Source organism: Nyctibius grandis, chromosome Z, assembly GCF_013368605.1.
Source record: "Nyctibius grandis isolate bNycGra1 chromosome Z, bNycGra1.pri, whole genome shotgun sequence".
Classification (NCBI taxonomy): Eukaryota; Metazoa; Chordata; class Aves; order Nyctibiiformes; family Nyctibiidae; genus Nyctibius; species Nyctibius grandis.
This window is the reverse complement of record NC_090695.1, coordinates 40,206,784-40,227,028: the sequence shown is the minus strand read 5'-3', so window position 1 is coordinate 40,227,028 and position 20,245 is coordinate 40,206,784. Positions and strand designations below refer to the sequence as shown.

General features: G+C 41.1%; 1 protein-coding gene across 1 annotated transcript; it reads left to right on the top strand.

Moving 5' to 3' along the window:
• The first annotated feature begins 6,864 nt into the window (after window positions 1–6,864).
• Window positions 6,865–19,016, top strand: FXN (frataxin). The gene is made up of 5 exons (XM_068423208.1): window positions 6,865–6,990; window positions 8,779–8,861; window positions 10,227–10,347; window positions 13,372–13,469; window positions 16,895–19,016. Exons 1-5 carry the CDS (start codon window positions 6,865–6,867, stop codon window positions 17,046–17,048), a joined length of 582 nt encoding a protein of 193 aa, XP_068279309.1. The 3' UTR covers window positions 17,049–19,016.
• Window positions 19,017–20,245: the final 1,229 nt, after the last annotated feature.

Below are 20,245 nucleotides of genomic sequence, written 5' to 3'. Positions count from 1 at the left end.
AAATAGTACTGTAAACTATAGTTTTATTGATGAATAAAATATTTTGTTCTCATGACTGTCACAGCTGTCAACCTGCTCTTAATCTGTACAGGACTTACTGTTCTGGTATTTCTCTACGTTCATAAGATGGTCTTGAGAGGATGACAACCACTCTATAACATGGCATCTTCTACCAGCTCTTTCATGAAGAGGGAAATCTTGAAATTAGAGCAGAAAAAGCAAAGGAACATATTCAACAGGCATTGCTTCATAAAAGCATTTCAGGTTTTTCAGTATGGGCAATCATTTTAAGGTAACTATAGAAATTGTTCTGGTTTTCTTAATTTCCGTAGCAGCAGAGAGATAAACCCCAACACCAGTGATGATCAATGCAAGATTTCACACTTCGATGCGGTGGTGGATTTAAAAACTACACAGCTATCACTTTGAAAGTTTATGGAAGTTATTGGTAATAACATTTCTTCTAGGAGTAAGTGTAGCAAACCTGCTGGACTGGCAAAACCAGAATTTGGCACTTTAATTCCTAGAATTACGCTTCGTACCTCTGAAGAATTTTTCATTTAATGTTTCGGTGTGGGATTTTTTTTTTTTACTTTGATGTAGTCCTATAACCTTGAGAAGGAGGAGGGTATTATTCCTTAATTATGCACAGAATAGAGAGAGAGAGAGGTTATTTTTTTCTCTAAGTATGTAGAGTCTCTGGCTTAACTTAGAGCCTGTGTCTCATGATATTCCAGGCTTTAAAATTTGATTGCTTAATCTCAGCAAGATAATTCTTCTACAGCATTCCTCTTAGAAATGCAGGAGACCAATCTGCATGCCCTGTGAGCAAAACCATTTGTACATCTATGTGAAGTGTCGGCTCCTTCATGCACAGCATACTTAGAATGTGTGTCTCTGCAAAGTAGATATTTCTGATTAGTCTTATTTGGGGAAAACCATGAAATTTCTTAGTTTACGCTCAGATTAACCTTCATAAAGCACATACATGTCACTTTTTTCCTACTTGACTAGCAGACTGCAGTCCTTAGGAAGTCGCCAGAGGACACACAACTTAACTGCAACGATTCTGTCCAAAACCAGAATGTCTATACCACACAATTCAGAGTGAGCCGTCCCTTGTGTACAATCCCTTTAACACAGACATTTATAATGAAAACAGTCATTTAATACTTGCAAAAGGAAATCCTGTATAGACTATGGAGCCTACTAGGAAAACCTGCTCCAAAGCATGTGCACTTACTTGGGGTTTTTTTTGGTGGTTTTTATTTTTGTGACTACATGGTGCCACTGAGAGGTAAGAGGGATTACAGCTAAGCAATGTTAATGATCAACAACTTGGAACCCATTTCTTTCTCTAATGCATGAAATGGTATAAAGCTTCAAACACTGAAGAATACAGGAGCTGGTAAGGATATGTATGTTTCATGTCTAAGTATTTACAGAATCACAGAATCAATCAGGTTGGAAGAGACCTCTGGGATCATTGAATCCCATCATTGCCCTGACACCACCACGTCAACTAGACCATGGCACTGAGTGCCATGTCCAGTCATTTCTTAAACACATCCAGATATGGTGACTCCACCACCTCCCTGGGCAGCCTGTTCCAATGTCTAATGACCCTTTCTGAGAAGAAATGCTTCCTAATGTCCAACCTGAACCTCCCCTGGCGAAGCTTGAGGCTATGTCCTCTTGTCCTATCGCTAGCTGCCTGGGAGAAGAGGCTGACTTCCACTCCACTACAACCTCCCTTCAGGTAGTTGTAGACTGCAATAAGGTCACCTCTGAGCCTCCTCTTCTCCAGGCTAAACAACCCCAGCTCCCTCAGCTGTTCCTCATAGGTCATACACTCCAAACCCTTCAGCAGCTTGGTCGCCCTCCTCTGGACTCGCTCCAACACCTCAACATCTTTCTTGAAGTGCGGGGCCCAGAACTGGACACAGTACTCAAGGTGCGGCCTCACCAGTGCCGAGTACAGAGGGACGATCACTTCCCTAGACCGGCTGGCTACACTATTCCTAATAGAGGCCAGGATGCCATTGGCCTTCTTGGCCACCTGGGCACACTGATGGCTCATGTTTAGCCAGCTGTCGATCAGCACCCCCAGGTCTCTTTCTGCCAGCCGCTTTCTAACCACTCTTCCCCCAGCCTGGAGCGCTGCAGGGGGTTGTGGTGACCGAAGTGTAAGACCCGGCACTTGTTCTTGTTAAACCTCATGCTGTTAACAGGTCTCGGCCCATCTATCTAACCTGTCCAGATCTCTCTGTAGGGCCTTCCTACCCTCCAGCAGATCGACACTCCCACCCAGCTTGGTGTCATCTGCAAATTTGCTGAGGGTGCACTCAATCCCTACGTCTAGATCATCTATAAAGATATTGGACAGCACTGGCCCCAGAACTGAGCCCTGGGGAACACCGCTAGTGACCGGCCGCCAGTTGGACTTTGCTCCATTCACCACCACTCTCTGGGCCTGGCCATCCAGCCAGTTTTTAACCCATTTAAGAGTCCACCCATCCAAGCCCCGGGCAGCCAGTTTGTCTAGGAGGATGCTGTGGGAGACAGACAGTGTCGAATGCCTTACTGAAATCTACACAGACTACATCCACAGCCCTGCCCTCATCTACTAAGCGGGTCACTTTGTCATAGAAGGAGATCAGGTTGGTCAAGCAGGACCTGCTTTTCATGAACCCATGTTGGCTGGTCCCGATGCCCCGATTATCCTGCATGTGCCGGACATTAGTTTCTTTTCATCTTGCATTGGTATTTTGCATTGGTAGGACTTTGATGAAAAGGTAGTGACTATTAAACATATCTATAAAGCTGATGAGGCAATGCATGTCAAGTAAAAATAAAATATATACAGAAGGCATAATCAACTCACTGGGGTACTGCAGTAACGTATTGGTCTATTTCTCCAGGTCTAAACAGATGGAACTCATCACAGGAAGCAAAATTTGAAGAATTAGGTCACAGATGTGGGCTATCTGTATGCAGTGGTATCTGAATACTGTAGCCCTGCAAGCTACCCAGAAGCCAAAAGCACAGGTTGATGCCTGCTTAGAGAAAGGTATGGAATAACTCCAAATTTGTATATCTGACCCTGTGACTTAATGATATGGCATTCAGAGGGTGAGTTTTGCCTTTGGTGGTAGTATGTAATAGTTGTCCTCAGTTTAAGAAAAAAACAACTACTTCATGTCCTTGTGCTAGAATTCAGTGGTTTGAAACTACACCTATGCCGAGATCTGTTTTCTTGATGACTTTGCTTATACTTCAGGCAATTTAGTTTCATATAACTCAATGCTATTTTCCCAAACCCTGAACAATAGACAGTGATAGAAGAGTAATCAGTAATGCACTCGACCTGTTCTTCGTGGGAGCCACTTGCTGACCCATTTCCAGTGGTGCATGCGTTTGCTTGCAAAAAGAAAGATATCAGCTCTTTCCAGACTGAAGGCATGGGGTCTGACCCAGCATCTGGAACTGCTTCACAGTTATTTTACACCAGCCTAAAAAGATACTGATACCAAAGTGCTGTGGTATGAACAACATCATTAACCTAAGGGACAACGATCAAGATGAAAAACATTAGGAAGTCATTGTTAAAATTGCTAACCCCTAACTCAGGCCCTTTTTGAAGTTGTGTGAATGATCCTCACTGGTAGTAGCATCCTGTAAAGTTCATTATCTTGACATTGTTGACAATTTTTTAAAATGTTTGGTTAAGTGAGATTGCTAATACCAGAGAAAATATTTAATCTACACTAATTCATTGATTTGTCATTAACTTAGAAAAGAAAGATGAACATTTCCTATTAAGAGTTGCATATGACCTTGGATGATTAGAGAAAAATCACTGTGGAACTACCTGGGTAATAACAGAAAATATCTTCTGACACTGTTTTTATAGGAATGGCAAGGTATGTAAACAAGCACCATCTTTTACTAGAGCAAATGCTACATAAAAAAACAAGCATTCCTGCATTCTTCCAGCTGCTTTCCCTTCTCCCCACCAAGGTATGAAAAAGGAATTGTTTGCTTTACTAATGTATTCTGTGGTCTGATAAAAGTGTTCTTCCTACAGGCCTTATCTCAGTATGTAGACCATTACAGCTGCAAAAAAAATAACTAGCTAGCTCTTTCTAGAAGTGATAAGAATGTGGGTTGGTCTTCAGAGTATCTTGGATCTGCTTGATGTGTAAGAACTGCCTCCACAAAATGCAACGAGAACACAGACCCTTACAAGATCTGAGGGAGGTTACTGGTAACAAGCACACAGGACTCTGCTGGAAAGAGACAAGAGGCTGACTAAGCTAGATTATACAGTTTGGTACAGAGAACTCTTGGTACAGAGAACTCTTAACTACAACAGATGTCGAAGTCTCAGTTGAAATTTGTACAACTGACTTGAATTGTCTGGGCTTTTGCCCCTGATGTGGTAGAAAATAATTTCAACTTAAAGAAAAAAATAATACAAATCTTGGTGAGAAACTTGACAACTTACTCCATAAAGCATTGCAGAATGCCAGCTCCTTACTTGAGTGAGAGTTTTAGAAATGTAAAAATGCATCACACAGTAATCAGTGGTAAACTTCTTAATACTTGTATGCTTTGCATATTTATTATTTTACTTGTATCTTGCAAACCCCTATACAAACCCACCTATGGAAGGATCTGAAATTAAATTTGTCTGTGTTCCCACACAGGAAGTGGTTTTTGTAAGAAACTTTTTCATCAGAATTATTTCTTATCTCCCTGGTAAGCCTATTTTATTTTTTCAGTTTAAGTGACAATAAAAGATGTCTAGCTGAGACTCTTGACATCCTCACATATCATTAATAGTACGATATCACCAGCATTTAAATAACTTGGTCGGAACTTGGCCAGTCGCCTACATAAATTCCCTTCTCTTTTGTCACTGCTTTTTGAAGCACACCATTGGAAGTTCTATGAAACATATGTCAGGTGTGATAAATTATGTGCTTTATTTTCCCTTTACTGGCTCAGGGTAACATTTTATCTACAGGAGGCAATGGTTCAGAATACTTGCTGTCACAGAAAATACTGTCCTAGGATGGGTCCCTGAGTGGATGCTATATTCTGTAATAACGTGCCTTTCCATGGACTCACGTATTCACACTGCCAAAATAGCTCCTGGACAAACCAGTGCCTGTCATCTGGAGTGGTCCATATTAGCTGCTCACATCAGTGCAGTTACCTAGAATTAACTAACTGCAGTTAACAGGAATTGGAATCTCAACAGCTTTTTTGAGTGAGTTGCAGCTCCTCCAGTTCTGGGGTGTGCACCTGTTGTCCAACTGGCCTGTTGTACAGTTTGAACCCAAGATACTAGCCTTGGTCCTTGTCCCATTGCTCCCTCTCTGTACTCCAGTGTCCCCTACAGTTCTTGTCCTAAATTGTCATGAACGGGCAAATCCCTCTCTATTACAGTTTAGGTCTGGAAGAGCTAAACTCTTCCAGTAGATACTGTACTTTGGAAAATTGCTAAAGAGGACAGGAACAGCACAACTACAGGAAGTAGACTTTTACCACGCAGCTTAGGAAATGACTGCAATTACAATACACTTTCAATTTCGAAGTATTTTGCTTTGTAGCTCAGGCTGCTGAAATTAGACTGCTGTCAGCACCTGTGCTGTGTAGGAAATGCCTGTATGTTACAATTGCTAGTCCTTGCAAGGTAGAAATAAACAGCAACTTTCCTTTGCCCTGCCTCGGCTTTATTTTTTTTTTTTTTTCCTTTGAAGCAGTGATGGGGGAGTGGGTAGTGTTGCTTTTAATTTCTGCCTTTCCAAGGTCCAGCTCCTTATAAATTCACCCGGCAAGACCACTTTGCCTGATCAGGTACCTGCAGAGATTCACCCACGAGCAATTATTCCCTGGTCTGAGAATAACAGCTGCGGTGAAGGTGCACAGCAGGAGCAGCCGTGTTTACCAAGTGACCGTCCCAGCTACTTGTCTTTATGAAACAGGTCAGATTCGAGATCCCCAAGTTCTCCTAAGTACGCAAAAAAGTCTGAACGCTACACCAGGAGCCAGCACCCCTCTCCTCCACATGGCCTTGCCGCTGGATGTTTGTGTTGAAGGGTGGGTGTGCTGGGACAGGACGCCCTCCCCCTCCGCTGAGCTGACGGGAAAGCACCGCCTCCTGGAGAAGGCACCTCGGGAAGAAAGGCTGTGCTCGTCTCCGGTACCGGTTTATCGTCTCAGTAGCAAAAACCCTTGGGTTTAAGTCAGTTCGGCTGTACTGCGGCTGAAGTCAGCAGGGACTGGAGCGGAAAAAACAAAAAAAGACAAAAGACATTCTGCTTTTCTCCCCCAGGCCCGCAGACGCGGCTGTGCCACCGCGCCGGCCGCCGGCCCGGCGCTGCACATGCCGGCTCGTAGGGCACCTTGCCGGACACGCTGACAAGAGGGCCCGGCCGGCGGCGGGGGCCGGTGCCCCACAGCCCGCCCGCAGGCGGGGTGGCCCTCAGCGGCACCTCGCCAGCTCCCTGACGCGCCACGGCCCGGGAAGGACCCGCCCCGCCTGTGCCTCCCACCTCCGGCCGGAAAGGGGAAAGCACTCTGCCGCTCGGGTCCAGCGGGGGCTGCTTCCGCCCTGCTTCTCCCGGGACCTGCCCTCTGCCCCCGCCTTGGCAGGCCGGCTGCGCCAGCGCTCGTCAGCCACCACCCCGCTCCCTCGCACCGGGGGCTGCCCGAGTCCCGCCCCCGAGGCAGCCCGGCGCGGCGCTGCTCCCCGTGGTGCCGGCGGAGGGCGGCAGCGCCCGCGCCGCCTCTCGTTCGCCGCCGCCGTGGCGGGCTGGCTCCTCCCCGGCTGCTTCCGTAACGAGCAGCGGCGGCATGTGGAGGCCGGGGGCGGCCGGCGCGGTGCGCGCCGCTCGGCGGGCGGCGGTGGCGCGGCGGCGGAGCGGCGGCCCTGGGGGCGTCCTGCTGGCGGGGGCAGCCGCTGCCGGCCGCGGCCGCACGGTGAGCGTGAGGCAGGCGGGCGGCGAGACACGGCCTGCGCCGCCGGCAGGGAGGAGGCGAGTCGGCAGCGCTGCCGCTGCCCGAGGCGGGCGGAGCAGCCGCGGGCCGGGTTCCCGCTGCGGGCGGGCCCTGGGGGGCGGGGAGGGAAGGGCGGCTGAGGGGGTTCCCCACGCGGCCGCAGGTCGTTCGCCAGCAGCCGCCAGGCCTGCGACGCCAGCCAGGGCCCCCGCCGGGCCTCCCCGCGGGCCGGCCGGCAGCGAGACGCGTCTTCCCTCGCTGGCTGGGGGAAGGCCGCGCCGCCCGCCTGCGAGCGGCTCTGAAGCGGCCGGGCCGAGCGCGGTGCGAGGGCAGAGCGGTGCCGCGGTCGCAGCTGTCCGCGCCGGAGCGGGGCTCGGCCCTCTGCCGTGGAGAACGCAGGAGCGCGGAAGTGTTGGGCCGGGGCCCCGCTTTTTATTTACTTGTTTGCTGCCCTTTTCTAGTCGCAGAACGTGCGTGCTGGCCACCCTTAGCCCAGGGTTTGGTATGTGAAGGGGTGTTGCCAGCTGTATGCTAGCACCGTGTTGGCAGCCTCAAGCATACACAAACTGAGCACACTAACGGAGCTACAGCTTCTCAACCTGGCCAGAACCTGAACGTATTTATGCTTTTGTAGCTTTTGACCCTAAGTGGGTATTAGAGAAATGCTAAACCGTACAGTCAAAAACGTGTAGGCATCAGTGCGTATTTTGTAACCTGTATCATTGTGATGGTACGAGGAGTTTGCTGTTCCCCGTCCTTAATGCCTGTGTTACGGCTTTGGACTAACAGACCCGTTCATCTGTAGTGCCTGAGGATAGATGTCAAACCATGTGGAGAGAGATGTGTTTGTGTTTTGCTCTCACGTGTGCTTGAAAAGAGGCTGTCATAGTTCCTTTTTAAATGTCATTTGGTTTTCAGCTCACTGTGTTAGTTTTCAAAACCTTGTGCAAATAACACAACGAGCAATCAAGAATGCTACCTTACCATTCATCCAAAAACACGTACCTTCACAGCCCAGGTTAAGAAGAAAATGGCAAGTGTGCTGTCTTTCTAGGTGGATAGCCTAAAAGCTTCTGCTAGTGCGTTAGACTAGGGGATCAACTTGATCCATGTTGACTTATTGCTTCCCTTCAAAGGGGCTGCCCATTTTGTTCCCTTGTCTTATATTGCCAGTATGTTGATACAGTTTTTCTGTAATTTTGATTTGTTTTTTGAAGCTTTTATTAAACAGCAGAGAAATTAGAAATAAACAGCTGGTTTTACAGAAGAGATCAAGAACTTGAAGTGTGATGTTAGCTCTTAACTTTTGTAAGTAAGAAGGATTCAGGGCTTCTGATTATTTCGGTTGAATATATTCATGACTTCTAACAGGGGGACACAAGTTGTTGATAATGAAGCGTTTGAGTAGTGGAGACTTGTGAAAATCTTGGCCTAAGCCAGTTGTCTGAAGCTGCTCAGTAATTCTGTGATAGAGCAATAGAAAAGAAGACAGTTCTTCTCTTCCCTAGCTCCCTATTCTATGAATAAATTCTTTTTTTTTTCATTCATTTGTATCAGAAGCCGAGGATATTATAGATTGCCTCTATCATCCAAGGAATAAAGCTGCATAATTCTTTCCATATTAGCTGTGTGATAGAGAATATGAATATTTAACTTGGGGGGGATGGAAAGGTCTTCAAGGATCTATTTAATTTATGTGACAAATATGTAATCTATTATTCTTCGTGTTTTAACTTTTAATTCCATTTTACTTCCGCTTACTTTCAACAGCAATTACAGTGTACTTCAGAGGTGAAGAGCAAGACTCTTTGGTTCATGAATTCAAGAAATGCAGGAACTCTGAATGACACAAGGTAAATTTTATTTTGAGATATTCATATGAAAATATCATCTCTGAATTTTAAAATAATTTCTAGACATGTTAAGACTATCAAACTAATGTAATGTTGATATGACTATGTAAAGGAAAAGTACAGTTTTAGCGGAAAGCACTTTGGGTGAATTTGAGAAGTCACTTAGGAAATAATTCATATACCTAGACATAGGTGTCTGCCACCATTTCATATCTGTCAGGGTATGTGAAATTTCTGCCTTGCGCTGAGAGGATGTGATACAGTACCTGTAAGAGACTTCTTCCTTTCTGATGCAGCAGTTGGAGGCCCAGTGAAAGACTGTGCTGATATCTAAAATGGCTCTTAGTATTAAGTACCTGAACTGCACCCTGAACCAGTACATGAATCCTGCGTAATCCTAAGGCCTTCCATTCTCCACGCCCCTAGGTGTTTCTGTGGTATCCCTCACATAAGTGACAAAGAGTGTATTTCAGTAACTAGTTAGCAGAAACTTTTAAAAAAATACATGTTCTGTATCATCAAGTGAAAGATACTGAGTCACCGTGGTTCATAGTAACTGTCGTATTGCCATACCCATTAGTAAAAACTGAAATGATTTCACTGAATTGTCTGTTGCTAGAGATACTCACCTACACACTCAGTTAAAACTTGACACTGATACAGATGGAAAAACTTATGTGATTTAATTACATTTGGTTAATTAAAGCAATCTAGACTTTGTTCCCACTAACTTTTTCTGCTTATTTAAAGAGGATAACAGAAGCAGTCTCACAAGTGCTGTAAGTCTTACATAATGGCTACAAGGGTGCTTTGAGACTCTCTGAAGAAGAAGGTAGTTGTATGTATTAGTTCATTATCACACTTTGAATAACATCTAATTACCGCGCTGCATGGGTAATTCCAGTTGAGAAGTTGAATGCTGTACTTAGACATGGCATGTGATATTGATGTTCTAAAGTGCTTATAACTATAGTGAATTTATTAGAGTCACATGACATATGCTTCTAAAGAGGAGATGCTTGTATCTGTTTGTAGAAGTCAAAACAAAGTAATTCTTGCAAAAAGTCCTTTTATGAAAATGCCTTATTTTGAAGTCTAACTCTGTCTTCTTAGTACACAGGGATCAGTATATCTAAGGAAAGAAGTACATATTCCTCAGAGATCTCTACTACCAAAATTTCAAAATTCCACCTCCATTTATAAGGTGGATTGTTACCTACATTACCTTAAGAAAAATGATTACTTGTTTTATATGATTGTTTCATGGTTACTGTTTCCTCCAAGGTCTTGGTATGTTTTTATTATATGGAAAACACTGTTTTCTATGTTTTCCCTCCTAATCACGGGTTTATATGCCATTTGTAGCTCTTTAGATGAAACGACTTACGAAAAACTGGCTGAAGAAACACTGGACTCCTTAGCAGACTTCTTTGAGGACCTGACAGATAAGCCTTTTACCCCAGAAGATTATGATGTCTCTTTAGGGGTATGTTTTAAACATTCTGTTACCACTGTGATTATTGTAGATTTTTTTTTTTAGTTTGAAGGAGAATTTTAAATAGGTCACCTTAGTGCCAACACTTAAAATACAATGAGTTTTTACAGCTTTATTGTTAAAATACACCTGTTTATACTGACTGGAGCAACTATTCTGGTAAAAATTAACACGTGCTGTTGTATGATTTGAGTATTTAAAATACTCAAAGACATAATATAGAATAATATAGAATAATAAATGAGCACAGGAGGAGACAGAAACTGGTTTCCAGTTTCACAGTGGTCTATAAATTTTTCTAAACACACATAGACCTCTGACATCAGCAGTCACTTCCCTCCTGGTGAAGACTAGGACAGTCCTGCATGGCATAGAACATGTATATCACATGTAACTGGTAGAGCAGTTTCTTTGATTGCCCCGAATACTGAGAAGCAGCATTTGTCTTGACCAGGTAGAGGACGTTTGTCCCGGCTTTACTGATGACCCAGCCTGTGGTGGAGAGAAGCAACAAGAGGACGTCATGTTTGGATAGGTGGTAGCAAAAGTGAGACCAGAGCATACATCAGGAGAAGGCTATTGTCATGGGAGATGTTGGGTGGCTGCTAGGCTGATAATTGGAGCCTTTAATAGGTCAGCCACTCAAATTCTTGTACAGGAGTGACAGACTCAGGTTTAAAATGTCCATTCTATTTGTATAGGGAATGCATTAGTTTTATATACAATTCCTGAAGTGGTTTGTATGCTACAGCCCTCTACATGACTTGGAGGAAAATGCGGTTTCTCCCTACATTGCCGTCTGCAAAACAGGATTTTCACTACTGCGTTTTTTTTGAGGTCACATAACTGCTGCTCCCTCCTCATGTCCTACCACAAGGAGGTTGCTTTCTACTAGCCCTGACAGTTAAGGTTTTATGCTGAGGGACATTGAAGCAGATGGTTGGGGCTGCACTGTGCAAAAAAAAAAAAAAGGCCCAAAACCTGTAGTTTTGAATTTGTTGCTGTGTAACTTTTGTCATCATAATGTTCATTCTTTATTTCTTACAGGTAGGATAGAAAATAATGTATTGTTAGTAGGATTCTGTTGTTGCCCTTAGCAAATACTATTTGTTGCTTTAGTTAAATATGCAATTAATGTTATAGCTAATTGCTTTTCTGGTGAAAAGGAAAGAATAGTTTAACCATTACTATCCAGTATGTTTTAGCATATCAGCGCCTATTAGCATATCAGCTCTATTTAAAGAGCTTAGGACAAAACTTAGCAATAAGGTTATAGTTTACCTCTTTAATATTCTCAGACACTTTATTACTTGAAGGTGATGGGTCATCTTATGTCAGAATTTTATCTCCAGCCACTGTAGAGTGGATTGTGTTTGACACTGACTCACTGTGAGGCTCAAAAGGAATTATTTTTACATCCATCTTAATTTTTACGAGTACTCTTCTGTTGCATAGACTGTATGATGATGTAATAATAAGTTGTCGTTTCTGTTAAGAGCAAAAGGTTAAATGATCCCAAGTTTACCAAAGTTAATTCTGAACAAACAAGGCTAGTGCTACAGCAAGCCACAAGGTGGCGAACGTGATAAAGGTCTGTTATGCCAGTGAATTGTTACGAACTTTATTTCTTCATGCAATTTGTATCTTCGTGTCCAGGGGTAAAAAATCTCTTTTGAAGAATAGTGTTGTTACAAGGAGATAACAAACATTCATCCAGTAGTACAAAACACATACAGTAGTATTCCTTAAAATATGGTAAAAATATCTTGCATTTTAAGTTCTTAAAAACTGAGTTTGTATTTTCTAGTAGTTCAGAAGTATTGCAAAATGTATGGGAAAATGTTCTAAACACAGCGTTAGAAGTTAACCTTTATTTAATTTGCAATGACAGGGCAACAACACTGTCCAACAGCTGACACACTATGTAAGCAATAGAATAAATTTTTTGTTAACTCTTTGGAAACCTGTGTACTTACAGTGTTTCTGTAGTATACAGCATAACATCATGCTGAATACTTAATATGGCACTAAAGTGCACATAGAAGAATAGTGAAAGCTTTATCTCGCTATACAGGCCTAATTACCCCAGCCTGCTCTTGTAGCTTTATTGTGCTATAGGGCATGAATTATTTGAGAAACTGTAGATTAAATATGACTAACATATTACCTGAATCATCAAACTGTATTCTATAGAGATACCCTTTTTAATTGGCATACTTCAGATCATCTGTAGGTTAACTTTAGTCCAAATAGTGTTGTTCTTTTAAAGTTAGGACAGAAATATTTTTGTCAGAGTTATGTCTCCTTTTCAAGTGCACTCATGAAAACGTTGGAGAAATGTGAATCATGTTGTCAGTAAGAAATGTGAATAAGAAAGAGAAAATAAATGCTCAGTAGGTTAATGGTGTAAAGCTGGCATAACTGAAACAAACCAGGCTTCATGGAGTTTAGAAGTGGAACATTTTTGAGGTATGATTCAGGATCTAGGCACTTCATCAGAATTATTGGAGAAAGAATTGTGCTTGTTCACTGGGAAACTGTTACAGTTACTTAAGAAAAGTTAGATAAAATTGCATGGCTCAGAAATCTAGCAGTGCCACATAAAGCTTCTTAACTTTTAACCACACCTGTTCTGCATGGTTCATGAATAGAAAAAGTTGTTATTGGATGATGTTTTAGTTGTAAAATGAACTAGCAGTCCTTTCAAGATGACAGGTCAAACCTCAGGAGCATTATTTAAGTAGTACCATTGTGAATGGTGCAAACACACTAAATCAACCTCTGACCAGAAGGTTTAAAGTCTAGATCAGATTCAAAGATATGCAGGTTGTCCTAGGTATTAACACAAGTTTTTGGTACCTAATGATCATTCTTCCAAGCTATTATTGTTTGGGAAATAGTTGGGAATGTGATACGGACATGTAAGTTTCTGTTTATCTACTGCAGATTATGTAATTCTTGTCAAGTAACAGGAAGGAAATTTTAAATTTCTCACCTATTTTCTTTATGTTTTAGAGTGGAGTTCTAACAGTTAAATTAGGTGGAGACATGGGAACATATGTAATCAATAAACAAACACCAAACCGGCAGATTTGGCTGTCCTCACCCACTAGGTAAGTTATGTCTTAAGTTATGTAATGCCTGCAGACTGGGTGGAAATGTACTTCCCCTTTTTTACAGCACAGCAAGGACCATGTAATATTCTTTTCATAAGTAATTCTTTTCCTCAGTATATTCTCAAAACATGACACAATCAAAATGTTCAATAATAATTTGTTACAGAGGTTTGAGGCACAGTGCAGTATATTGACATACCTGAATTAATCCAGGAAATGTGTAATACAGAATTTTCATACCCTGTTCCGGACCAAAGCCACTGTCTACAGGAATATAGCCTACTCATAGAAAAAATAAACAGCCGTGATGAAAAAAAAACCCCAAAGCTTCTGTTGGAAAGAGAGTGATGATGATGTTATGACTTAAACATCTCTTTGTATTTAAACAGGGTGGCTCCTTCCCCTTTAAGCTTGTGGGATTTCCTGCTTTATATGTTTATGTGCTCTCCCACTGGTTGTTTTTGTCAAGCATATGCACTTTATGGGAGCCTTGGCTAGCAGTTCCTTCTGCCTTCTCCAGTACTATGTTTCGATCCATTCCAGGTTTTCTGGTTGGTTTCGCTGGGGAGGGCAGCCAGATATGTGGGAAAATGTTGTAGCTGTTTCCCCCAAAAATATGTATTCTCTGCCCTGTCAAGCAGAAAGAACTGAGGGAGATGGTCAGTGTTACTGGTGAAGGAACCAGCTTGCTGGAAAGTATGAGCACTCCCAGTAACTATGAAGATGTACCTCTAGAACATTGTTCAGAAAGAATGTATTGATTGCAAAACCGGGAATGGTTTTGCAGTAGTAGAATTCTGTAGTGCAGTTTGTGTTGGGCAGGTGGCGGTGGGGGGCGGGGCACAATGGAATTTAAGATTTTAAGAGAAACAATTTTAATAGACAAAAATTTTTCCTAAAGAAAATTGTAATTTGCTTTTGCATACTTACGTACTGGCTGGTGCACAGCATGCTAGGTTAGTAATTTTTTCTACTAACTCCTCTCCTATCCCAGAATCCTTTTATTAATTAAATAACTTACTTAACAGGTACATGACTTGCTAAGGCACAGGCCTAGCAAGCTAACAAACCTTTTCGTTTAAACAGGTGCAGGCTGTGTGTCAGAATTTATTCATTCCATGTATCTTGTAACAAGCATAATTTCTGAACCTTGATTCCACTTAAGATGACTGTAAGTTTTTTGTGTCACTGACACAAAGGTTTCATCTATGTATGAAAACCAAAATTCAGAGAATTCCTATCTGTTTGGAGCCAACTCTAGTTGAGCTAAGACATACATGCTCCAGAATATGGAATTAATGAAAAAATGTTAAACTTTTCATTTTTTTTTGATTGCTCCAGTAGTGAATAAAAATACACAGGAAAGAGATAAACTTGAAAATTCTGTGATGGTATTTTTCATCATCTGTGGTGAAAAATTATTCACCTACAGACATAAAGTTTTGTGCTTCCTTAACTGGTATTGTGGTAAACAGTGGTATTTCCTGAAATATGATGCTACATGCTCACTTACTTCCTAACTTCTGAAAAGCAACTCCAGCAAATACTGTATGATCTGGAGTGACATCCTTCTTAAGTGCAATATACTAGGAAGTGAGAGAAGCAAATGTTAACTGCCAGTGATCACTTGCATTGCATGTTATATTTGGAAAATTTGTACAGTAAATGTAGAATCTTGAGTCTTTTAAGAACATAATCCCGAGGGAGATAAATTCTTAAGATGTGAGAGAGAGAAATTTTCTTGAATTTTTTGACCTTGTGTTTGCTATCATGCATCTATACAGCGAAGTGTACTTAAGCTTGTGTTTGTAAAGCTTTACTTAATTGACAATTTAAAAAAAGGAGGTGAAGGGGTGGGTGCAACCTGCCAGCAGTGTGATTGCAGTAATTTCATGTAGCTCCTTTGACTGAAAAGACTTTGCAACCTTATGCAGCATCTCTTAATAATACCTTAATGTGATACTTTAATTCTTCTCTCTTACTATTTAAAAATGTATGCAGACTTTCCATGGGAAATAGCCTATATTTAACTTCATAGGCATTTTATAGAATTCACAAGACCTTGGCTTAAATTATTAATTTGAATTTTAAAAATCACATTTGTATAGCATTTTGGAGACTCAGAGAACTATGGAGGTGTTTCATATGCTAACCATTATCACTAATACTTACTATGTAACATTTAAAAACAGTTCACGTAACTTAGGCATTTTTCTTTGTCATTGTTGATTAAATGGCCTGTCTTAGCCTGATTTTCATGAATGGCTGCATCCCATTCTGTCATTCTGTAGGTACAGGACAGTATAAACATACACTTGTGCTGCAAAGACAAAGAAGTGAGAAATGAATAGTAAAGTAACTGGAGCCATAATCTCGATTCCAAATAGTTACCACTTAACATGCAGGAAGTGAGATTTCAGTGGAAGTGACTTGAATTTGTGTTTGCATTTGTGACTCTCATAGTTTCGTTAGTGGTTGGAAAGTTCTTCGTTTGAATATTGCAAGTAATTCAGGACACTCAAGGTTCAGATGAGTGTTTATGTTTGTAGAGAACCTGCAGACTGTTCTTGTGTGTATATATATAGGCTAGTATGTTTTCTAGCTGACCTTGTGCGTGGATTGTCTGAGTTCCAAGGCATTTTGTCCTGCGAGTTCAAGGATAAGACTGATGGTTTGTGTGTTTATCCTGGACGACCATTTCATTCCTTTCTCTTTTCTTAGTTTCTCTAGCTGACATTAACAGTAGTGAGTACCTTGCCGTCATTCTCCTGTTTCAGATGTGGAGAACTGGGGGGATAGAAAGGTCTGGAATGGAACACGGGTGTGCAAGTTTCTTTCTTGATACTTAATATAGGTCTGAAAAATCAAGCCAACACCTATATGATAGCACAGAGGAAAAGAGCATAAAAGTAAATATAAATCTCTCACATGCCAGTATGTTTGCTTTCAGCTGGTAAATTCTTTTGTTGCATCTAAAAAGAAAGTGAGAATGGTGGTCGGTGTTCTGCTGTGCTTAGAAAATCCGCATGTGACTGCTGCAAGAACTATTCAATAGCATTAATCCAGCGTTACACAAATATCCCTTGTAATATTTGTGTGCAAGAAAATTTCGTGGGTGAGGAAAGAAGAGGGCAAGGGAAGAAGTTGGGGAAATCAGTGCCAAAAGCAAGAAGGGAAGGAGCTTGTGTCTGCTGGGAGTGACTGATGTACCTTGTCACCTTACAGATATATCTGTTGGATGGCTTGGCAGTTCCTGGCAGATCTGGCCTTTTCTGCTCCACTTCTCCAGACTGTCCACCAGTCCTTCTCCACGCTGTCTGACTCCTTTTCCTGAGCATTCTCTGGGTTGCATTATAAATACAGGCTTCCAGCAGCTCCCCATGAATAATCTGTATTTACACAGTGTGTGTTTTGTTTTCTAGTGGGCCCAAGCGCTATGACTGGACTGGACGGAACTGGGTGTATTCTCATGACAGAGTATCCCTTCATGAACTACTATCAAAAGAATTTTCAACGGCATTAAAAACTAAATTGGATTTGTCCTGCTTAATATATTCTGGGAAAGAAAACACTTGATGATATTCTACCTCATGGAAGTTCAAAGACTTTAACCACAAGCCAAGCCCTTCCTTGGTTCCTGAAGTACCTGAGCTTAATTCGGTTGTTGTTTTTCTTGACATCACTATGTTGTGCAACAAAAATGAAAATAATACATTTTTCTTTAGTGCTCAGTCTTTGGGTTTCTGTGTCACTGCTTGAATCTGTGTCCATGTAGTACAGGTGGTTGAGGTCTCCATTCCTGTCACTGCATTTCTTACTTTCTTACTGCATAAGAAAGTCACAAATTCTTACTGTCTCTAGTCTTGTTTGGATGTAAGGACTGACCCCCCTGGCGACTTCTGACCAGCACGCAAATGCTAAACTTCATTTGGTGAGCCATTCACCCAGAAAAGAGAAATGCCTGTGAATTGCATTGACCTAAGTTGTAGTACTGTGAATGCATTGCATTAAAATTTGTGGCTATTGCGAGTGAATAACATATCACAGTCAAATTGAGCATGTCATAAATGAAATGACTGGCAGGTAGAAACTTTTCATTTTGTGTAATCCATGTACTAAGTTTTTCTCTCAGTATTGCAGAACTTGCTCTTTTCTCCAAATTCTAAATTCTAGTTTCTTTCACATTAGGATTTTTTTTGAGCTAAACTTTAAATTACTTAGAGGTCTGTGTGGCTGTAAGTATCATATGGAACTGGAAAGGCTGGTATGTGATGTTTAAGCTGTGCAGCAATATCTCTGCAAATGCTTCATTCTGTTACTGTGGATTTCTTTCTGTTCCCTTTTGTTCTGCAAAGCATAAAAGTGCATAATTTATTGACTTTTTTTTTTTCTGCTGCATTTCTTAAGTAAGTGGGCTTAGATTATCTTTTTTCACTACGATACATCAAGGCTCCCTTTAGTACCATGCTAATGCAGGAACTTTTGCCTTTTTGCTTCTTAGAATTGAGTGTGGTACTTAACACTGATGAAGTTGTCTTTTTCAGGCTGTTAAAAAATTAGAATGAAATAAATTACATACTCTGGATCTTAAAACCAAAAAACTTTAAAAGAAATGGTGAACTGGAAGAAGAACACTTCAACACTTGTACTGTTACATTATTACCACCGGAGGTTTTTATTTGCCTATAAAATGGAAGCACAAAGTTGTTGACTAATTCTTGAGGAAACAGTTGTGCTATACACTCATAAATTGCTTAACAATGTATGAAAAGATATTCAGTGCAAACTATTGTTCTTCTTGGTTCCTCTGACGCTTGTGATTAATTTGGCATGATTTTCTGGCTAGCTAGAATTATGAAAGATGTGATTAATTTGTCATTGAAAAACAATAGCTATATAGTATTGTTGCCCTGTATTTGCATTTAAAGTATAAGCATTGTTACCTGCTATTTCCCACCATTAAATAGAGAGTAACGTTTCACTAGGAGCAGCTCCTGGTTGATTGTGCACACTGTTTGCATGTTTTTCAATCAAAATAAAAAATATGACAATTACCTGAAATTTCAGCTCTACTGGATGAGGTAAATACAATGACTACCAACTCATACGAGTACAAGAGTAAAAGATGCTTTTTTTTTAACAAAGCAAAGCTAAAAATAGAACATCTTTTTACTGTTTTGAATTTAGAACAGTGAAAATAATTTATAGCATATGGAAAATGATAGTATTTAGCTCAAATAGCTAAACACATTTGTATAGATGTTAATTACTTGATATTTAAATCAAGGATACTTCCTCCTGGTTCTTCCTTTGCCTGATTGCATACAGCTTGTATAATTATTTTTCTGACTGACTTTTCCAAAAATTATTTTCTTAAGTGATTTGCATGCAACATATTCACTAACATGCATTTGATTTATATTTGGAGGTTCATTCTCCATATCTCGTGCAAATGTTTATACCAAAATAAAGTTGCATGTAGAATTTTTAATTCATTATGTAAAGGTGTGATTCCAGACTATGATGATAAAGCTGAAGACCACAGACGTGCATTATTTTGAATTCTTTGTCTTTCTTAAAACACTTACTGGAAAGATTCTGTTCAAAATTTGGCCAATTGAGGTGGATTTTATAAGAGCACTTCAACTTTCACATTTGACATGCCTTGCCCTTCACCCATAATGCTACTGCTATTTATGCAAACAATTTCCTGGTTTTAGGTAGCTGAGTAACAAATGGATTAAATCTAACTGGTAATGATAAATACCATCAGCAAGTTAGAATGAGTTTTATCTAGATGTACAAAATGAATCATGGGAGGTGACTCTCTTTTCTCTAATACTTCCATCAAATTGTAAACAAGGGTAAGGGCTCCATCAGCCATCATGCTCGTACAGTGGAGACACAGGACAAGCTCTGATCCCAATGTCAGACTTCACATATTTCCTCAAGACAAATAACTCTTCCTCACTGTTTTTTACTTCCGTAACTTACTTGAATAAGCAGTTTGGTCCATGGTTACACACCTGACATCACAATAATAGTTCCTTGGCTTCACCTCTCCCAAAAGAAATAGCTGAAGGAAAATCCTCTGATAGACACTATGTGTCGGTAAGAACCATTGCATTACTGGCAGCATTTTTCCCACAAGGCAGTTGATCCATCTTCAGTGAAGGAAAACATACAGAGTACTTTTAAAGGACAAGTATTGGCATTTGTAGCTGTACTGGATATTCAGACTCAGCAGAGAAAAGTGGGGTGTGTGGGGGTTTTTTAGGTGTATCAGGGTTTTCACCGATGGCTAATCACTCTTTCTGCAGGTGATTATTTTATTTTTCTGCTTCTGGCCTACAGTCTGAAAGTCCTAGCGTGTCTAACCTTGCCAAAAATTCATTGTTTCCTGTGTGCCAGTGAGTTCTTTGGAAGTCTCAATTGATTCACATAGTCAAGTTAAGCTTACAGCAACTGCTGACAGTATGTATTGGTCACAAAATACATGTGTTTGACAGGAGTTATGTGCCTAAATGCTTGTCTGGTGGTTGTTGGTTCATTGTCCTTTCCACTTGCAATAGTTCTTAAGAAATGTTACCTCTTCCCTGCAAGACTCTTCCACGTGATAAAATCATCCAGTCTTGTTTCCTTAAAATTCCCAAGTCTTTTAACAGCTTCAATAAACAGGATAAAGACCTGTCCTGAAGAGGCTGTAGCTGAATAAGGGAAGGGGGATTCACAGGGAGGTTTGTGTTTGATTACTTTCAGTTTCTGGTTAATGG